We start from the raw sequence: 7517 nt of genomic DNA, 5'->3' as shown, positions 1-7517 counted from the left end.
TTACTTTTTTGTGTGTGACTTGCCTGTGCCTTACCTCCTCCTTCCTGCCATTTGGCCATTTTCTCCCCCAATTATTAGCCTCCCCCCTGAGAGGGTGAATCTAGTAAGGGAGAAAAGAAAATAGAATTGGCTGATTTAACCATCGGCTGGTGTCTGTGGAAAAGCTCAGGGATATGACAGTGGGTACCCGAGGATAGGAAAAGAAGGTTGGAACTGTGCATTAAAAACAGTTTGTATTTATTATCCGAAAGCCATCATGCTATTCCTGTCACTCACCAGCAGACGTAAGCATAAGCAGCTGGAGTGTTACTCTACAGTCATTTTAGAGACAGATTTCTTATGATTGTTTCCCCCAGAACTCGGGGTGGGGAAGCTCTGCCTGACCTGGTCATCGCCAGCAGAGCAGTCCTCCAGCTTGCTCTTTGGTCCCCAGTAATGTCTGATCGAGGCTGACGTAGGAGCACATCTCACTGCAGCTCTCTGACGGCCGCCTGCCAGTTCAAGGGTTGAAACCAGATGGTGTCAGTGTCTCATACCATACTTGGCCCACAGCACATCCTTAGCAAATACCTGACTTCTGAGTTCCATTGATCAGACCTGCTGCCTACTCTTCCAAGGGCTGAATCCCGCGGCGCGTCGGAAGAATCAGAATGGTTTCTCTTCGGAGAAAACCGAAGACCTGTTTCCATTTATGTTTGGGATGAGATGAACATCACATCAGGGGGCTTCTTAGGCACACACAGAGGTCAAAGCAAACACCTCCATAGAATGAGGGTTCCATACCATTCGGCAAATCTGAATGCAAGCACTGACCAACATGAACGGTTAGAGCAGAAAGCTGAGACCAGAGCAGTACCCAGCGGACAGGTGTCCATGAGCTGGCACCGGGCCATGCCTCTGGGGCCCAGTCAGTTGTGCTTTTTGTCCTTCAGGTAACTGAAGAGCATCTCCAGGCCCCCCTCCACCAGCTCCAGCAGAGGCTTGGATAACGGGTTATGGGAAATGTGGAGCCCTTTGTCCATGGGATTCCAAGCAATCCGCCCCAGTCTCCACAGCAGGTAGAGCTCGTCCGGGAGGGTCTGGATGTCATTGTTGTTCAAGTTCAGCAGCTCCAGGCTGGTGAGCAGGCAGAGCGACCGCGGGAAGGAGTGGATGTTATTGCTCTCGGCGATGAAGATCTGCAGACTGGCCAGACACTGAATGCTCTCGGCGATGTTTTCCAGGCGATTAGAGCCCACGTGCAGGAAATCCAGCTCCTTCAGCGCAAACACGCAGACCGGGATGTGAGCAAAGTAGTTGTTGCTCAGGTTTAGCTTTCGCAGCCTGGAGAGGTCGGCGAAGCTGGCGGGAAGCTGGGAGAGGCAGTTGTGGGACAAGCTCAGGACCTCCAGGCTTCTGCAAGCACTCAGCTCGGCGGGCAGCTCGGTCAGGCAGTTCATGTTCACGAACAGGACCTTGAGGCTCTTGAGGAGGCTGATTTCCCGGGGCAGGCTCCGCAGGCGGTTCCCGCAGAGGTTCAGGACCACCAGCCGGCTCAGCTTCCCCACGTCGGGCGGGAGAGCCCTGAGCTGGTTGTGAGACAGATTGAGCTTCTGGACCTCAGACAAGCTCCACAGAAAGTCGGGGACGTCCGTCATGCCCTTGGTGACCAGGCTGAAGCTGACGTGGCGCATGCCCCGCTTCAGCAGAGCCCGGGGGTCCTTTCCCGAGAGCAGACTGTCGTCCCACGGGGAGAAGGGCTGCCTCCCGCGGAGCAGGACCATCCCCCTGGGGCCCTTGTCCCTGCAGCGAGTACTTGACTGCTTGGCTCCCATCTTCCTTCCTTTCCACTCACTGGCCTCTGGAGAGGCTGGGAGGGGGTCCCCAGCTGCCGAAAGCTGAGCTGTTGCCGGCAGGGAGCTCACGGAGGAGTCTCAGCGGGGCCTTGCAGAGGCCCGAGCCGCCCCGCTGTGGTCCAGCCCCGAGGGTGGGTTTAGGTGGCCTCTCTCAGAACAGCCGGACTGTAATGATACACTCGTCCCTGAGACTGCGGAACTGAACCGCTCGAGTCCCTCTGAATGCCACAAGGCAGCTGTCACTGTCATTCGGCCCCAGTTTTATTGGCCTGGTGTGTGTGCAAAGAGGTCACGGGGAGGCTGCACCTAACTTAGGCTTCTCAGCTTTTCTTGGGTATTGGAGCTGAGCAGGTGATAAAGCAGCCCATCCCCAAAACGCAGCAAAGTGGAGAAAGAAAGCCAACCATGCAAGGGCCAGACTGTGTGCATGGCCGCGGGAACTCATCCAGACCCCTTCAGAGTGACCGTGAGCTTCATGAACGCTAGTGACAGAGCTCTGTTTCCAAAGCCGCGATGGTCAGATGATATGGCGCACACCTGTTTTCAAACTTTGATGAGTTGCACAGTTGTGAAAAAGTCATGGGAGGAGTCTGGACACCTGCAGTCCTCCCCCCAGGGTTAAGGTTTCTGCACGGTGCTTGTCACAGGTGACTCAGTGAGGAGAGGATGAAGGGGCCCAGACCCCGCCATGCTCATTCCAACCAGAGATGCTCTGCGGTCCTCTGTTTCACTCTGGGCTTCTGGATGGAGCAAGGCACGCTTTACATGTTCGAGTGGCCGCCTTAGTAAGGTTAGCACAGGGTGCCCACTGTCCTTGAAGAGCAGCGTAGATCCCCTCCCTGGAACACATCAACCAATCAATGTCTCTCTCCCCCCTCCCTCCTTCAACACACTCTTTCTTGAATTAAAACAGTTCATTTATACCTCCAAGTATGTAGGATTAACTGTTGGCATCATGAGCTGAAAACCGTGTCCCCCCAAATTTCAAATGTTGACGTCCTAACCACCCCCCACCCCCCCTTGTACCTCAGATGTGACTGTATTTGGAGATAAGGCCGTGTGAGGACACAAGGAAGAGGCAGCCATCTGTGAGCCAAGGACAAAGGCCTCAGATGCAACCAGTCCTGTTGACACCTTGATCTGGGCCTTGCAGCCTCCAGAAGGATGAGAAAATAAACTTGTGTCGTTTCAGCCTCTCAGTCTGTGGTGCTTAGCTACGGCAGCCCTGGCAAACGTTGGAGGAGGAGGTGGACTCATTTGCATAGGTGGTGATTAAGGAGAGAAGGGCTAGCAAGGGTGAGGACCCAGGTTCAGAGAAAGGGCTTGTGGTCTGGAGTGACAGCTGACTTGGTTCGGAAGCGTGCGGCTTTTGCTGGCAGCCCTTGGCACAGCGGTTTGTATCCTGGAGAGCGATGCTGGTCCTATGACCATGCTCTCAGAGCTGTGACCACCCAGCCAAGAGTGGGAGCTGAGCCTCAGTTGCACACCACCTGGCGGATCTGCAGGTCCCTCCACACTCTGGACAGGGGGAGCAGTGGGAGGTGCAAAACCAGGCAAGGCTATTTCTCCCTCCACTTAGCATTGACCCAACAAGCCCCCTGGGATTCTTGGACAAAGGTGGATACTTTGGGCGTTTTTTTAAATGGAGTTCTTGAGTATTCTAGCTATTACCTGGGGCAGGTTTGGGGGTGGGGGGAAGTAATGGGCTAAATTTGTACCCTAAGTTTGGGAAGCATGTTATGCCTTATATGTGTAGATTTTATCTGACAACAGGATTCTGCTATCATAAAATTAGTTATGCATCCTCTTTCCCTCTCTCCCTCCACGAGCATGAGAAATTATATTAGGGTTCCTGAAATATGGGAGCTGAGATGGTCCTGGCAAGAATCGACAGCTGTCTTGTTTGTGGTAATCCCCCTCTTTCCTCTTAACATGTTCTTTTCCAATAAATGCCTTTGAAACACTTATCAATAGCCAACGTTTATTACATGTTTACTCTGTGAAAGGCATGGCACGAGGGGGGCACGTGGCGGGTCCATCGATTAAGCGTCTGCCTTAGACACATGATCCCTGGGTCCCAGGATGGAGTCCCGTATGGGGCTCCCTGCTCAGTGAGAAGTCAGCTTCTCCCTCTCCCTCTGCTGCTCCTCCTGCTTGGGCTCTCTCGCTTTCCCTTTCAAATAAATAAAAAAAAATTTTTTTTTTAAAGGCACAACACTAGGTACTGTGCAAGCAGGACGGGCATTAAAATCATCTCAGTTTTACAGATAAGGAAGCGAGGATAGAGAGGCTACTTAGGCAACATCAAGTCACTTGCCCAAATTCAAGTATCTTGTCAATGTGATAATCAGAATTCAAACCCAGTTAGTCGGACTCCACAGCCCAAGCTAGAACCGTAAGAAGACTCTGGGCTTATTAGCCCGGTAGTAGGATGGAATCAATATGGCCAGGATATGGACTTTCATTTTCAAGTTGCTAGGACTGAAAGAAACACGGATAAAGAAATGACTACATAATTACATGCATAGAAATAACTACGTCAATTGGCATTAACCCTTCTCAGTCTACCCCCCCCCCCAGGACAAATAAGAAAAGCAAAGTTAAAATGTCATCCCAGAACACTTTGGCATAAGGAGTTTAATTCCTTCCAAAATAGCCCGGTTCTTCTCTAGCGAAGTTCTTATTTATCAAATGAATGAACTACGTGAATAGCTGACTGTTTCTTCCAAGTTTTAAAATGTAGAGACTGTCCAGTGGTCACCTCAAGGGTGGTCGTTGTGTCTGGATAGTGTCCTCATCTGCGAAACGGGCCACGGCAGGGTGATCTCCCCACAGCTCCTTCTCACTAGGCCAGTGGGATTCTCCCTGCAAAGCAGACCACCCTAGGGAAGTGAAAGATATTTAACCTTCTTTCTGGTGAAAGCATGCAAAATTCAAGGCAACTTTTTTTTTTTTTTTTTGCTTGCGTTACTATTGGTCCCTGGAGAATGAACAGTAATGGGGAATGCTGTTGGCTTTAGGATTTGCTATGCAGCTCGTATATCAGACTTGGGCCAAAAGAGACTTCCCAAAGCTCTCTGAATGAAATTTGGTTTGGAATAAGCCTCAGAATAAAGCTTTGTTGAACAGATCTTTGAAATTCCAAATCATGGTAAATCATGTTATTGTCTTTAACACCTAAGGAAGTTATGGAATAATTGAAATGTATTTAGTATGCTCTATGTGTTTACTACGTTTTTATATATTCTAAATTATTCCTCTTCCAACCAATGAAAATCAACATTTATGATGTCTCTAGTTTTTAAAAAATAAAATTAAAATGGTGAGAGTATAAAATCGTAGGTTACAGAAGCACCTACAGCTGCCCGCTGAATTCACACTAACAGTATATCTACTGAAAACAATTCTTTTTATTCTCACTGTGGCTTTCCAGCTTATGTCTACATATCATGTCTCTTAATTTGGAAGAAACTAATGTGTACCTTTAAATAGTATGTTAAAACAACCTTTTGCTAATTTAAAATTTTAAAAATAGAAACTATAGAAGAGTATAGACAATCTGGTTAGCCTCTTGCACATGGAAAGGTACTTCTTTCTCCCACGAATATTTAAGTGCATGTATTTTCTTTTATCAAAAAAAAAAGAAAAAAAATCTGTCTTACTGCAGGTTTCCTCAGAAGCCATGCTTGAGGCCAAAGCTGTGGGCTAATGTTTTATTGAGGGGTACAACTGGGCAAGTAAGTAAGGGGGGAGCCTGGGAAGTAGGACAGGGAGGGAGAGCAAAGTCAAGCTGTGCACTCAGAGCCCGACACACTCAGCATCAAACGCAGCCCATCGCTAAGTTTGCAGCCATCCACGGAGAGGCTGTGTCTCAGAACAGCCCGTGGTTAAGCATCTGTAAAATACATGTAATGGGGAAACCTGACGTACGTAACACAGTTACGCACATGGTTAATAACATTAAGTACATTAATAACACATGGTTATTAATGATCTATGACCCACAGGACGGTGATGGTACATGGTACGACCTCAGGGTCAATGGCCCCAACACACACATGCACACCCATGCCGGTAGTGTTTACTGAACACACTGCATGTTTTTTATTTTTATTATGCCCTTGTTCATGAATGTAACACTTTTTTTCGAGGCCAGTCAAACCTGTGTTCAGAAAGCTCCCCTCTCTCATCTTTCACTCACCTTTTACTTAGAGATTTTTATTTATTTAGTGTCAGGGGCTATTTTAGACCCTGTTAGATAGTCCATCTTATATTTAAACGATGTGGGAGGGTGATGTTGCTAACTTCACTTTCAGTATGAGACAGTTGAGCTTTGATGGGGTTTGCTGATGATCTGGGTTACAAAACCAGTTAGTGGCAGTGACCATCAACACCTGGGTTGTCTAGACTAAATTCTGTTCTCTTCCTACCATGTGCCTACCCTGCTTGCCTCTGCATGGTCTTTTAGTAAAGTAGTCTGTTACTATTCTGATTAGAACACATCCCAGCCTTCCAGCCCACAACCAGTTCAGCGGGAGGAGGACAGCCTGGCAGTAAATGTCATGGGCCCTCGTTGCTGTGGCTGACCACCTTGGGTTATAAACCTGAGTTTATTACTGAAAGACTGTGTCTGTATTTGCATGTCTCTCTATGTGGGCAAACTACTTAGCTTGTCTGTATTTCTATGTCTTCATATGAGAAGAGGAGACAGTCCACAGTACCTATAAGGTTGCTTTGGGAATTAAATGCCCATATACACATGAGACGCAGAGAACACGGCTCCATGCCTGAGAATAGCAGCTCACCAGAGCTTGGGGAAGATGGCCAATTTCACGGCTTCGTCCAGGGGTTCAAGTGCGAGGAACTTCACCGTGACAGGGCTAGCCTGGTCCCTTTCCTCTCCTGGAAACTTCCCTTGGCCCAAGCTTTCAGCTCAGTTTATCCCTTCCAGAGGAAAACAGAGTTTCCTAGAAAGCGAGAAGTTCAGGGGCAGATTGTCAGGCACATCCAAATTGAGCTGCTTTTCTTTCAAAGTTAAGCTCGTCTTGCAAAATCATTTATCCTCAGGTTTCTAGCTCCTTGTCTCCCCCAGAGCCCTGGGACAATTCTGAAGCTATAGTAGGCACCCAATAAATGCTTGCTGAAATGATCAGGCATCTGGGGCCTGACGGACCTTTGATGTGAGGAAAAAACAGTGCAGAAGGCACTTGGCTGTCCTGCTTGTTTTTAGTTGCTTCTCTGTGACTATATACTGACCTGTGTCTGCCTAACGAGTCCCTGGGAGGACTTCCTCCACCCCCTGTGTGCACGGGCTGATCACAGAAACCCTAATGTCACCTCCATCACAGCACGTGCCAAACAAAACTCTGTCAGACAAGCTGGGCCTGTTTCATCTTGCAGAAGAGGTCACCATACCTGCTCACAGAAGGTCCTGGTCCTCCTCTCCTGCATGACACCCAGCAAGAAGCGGGGAGGTCTGGCCTTTCTATGTCCTTGTCCATAAATGGGATCACTGTGCTTCCTTCTCCCAGGCCTATTGTGAGGACCGACTGGAATAACTGAAGTGAGTAGCACAGCGCCTGGTGCATTCTAGAGCCCACTGCAATCCATCCTTGGCACTGTGGCCAGAATTTTCCAGAAGTCTATTCCCACCAACTAGCTGCTTACAGGCCTAGCAATGGC

General features: G+C 48.8%; 1 protein-coding gene across 1 annotated transcript; it reads right to left on the bottom strand.

Annotated features, from left to right (window-relative positions):
* Nucleotides 1-223: 223 nt before the first annotated feature.
* LRRC30 (leucine rich repeat containing 30) lies at nt 224-1814 on the bottom strand (the record flags this gene model as incomplete). Its single annotated transcript, XM_080821835.1, has 1 exon — nt 224-1814. The coding sequence occupies one exon, from the start codon at nt 1812-1814 to the stop codon at nt 909-911; it is 906 nt and encodes a 301-aa protein (XP_080677961.1). The 3' UTR covers nt 224-908.
* Between the last annotated feature and the right edge of the window lie 5703 nt (nt 1815-7517).

The sequence above is a fragment of the Martes martes genome, assembly GCF_963455335.1.
Source record: "Martes martes genome assembly, chromosome: 13".
Lineage (NCBI taxonomy): Eukaryota > Metazoa > Chordata > Mammalia > Carnivora > Mustelidae > Martes > Martes martes.
This window is presented reverse-complemented; position numbering and strand designations above follow the sequence as displayed.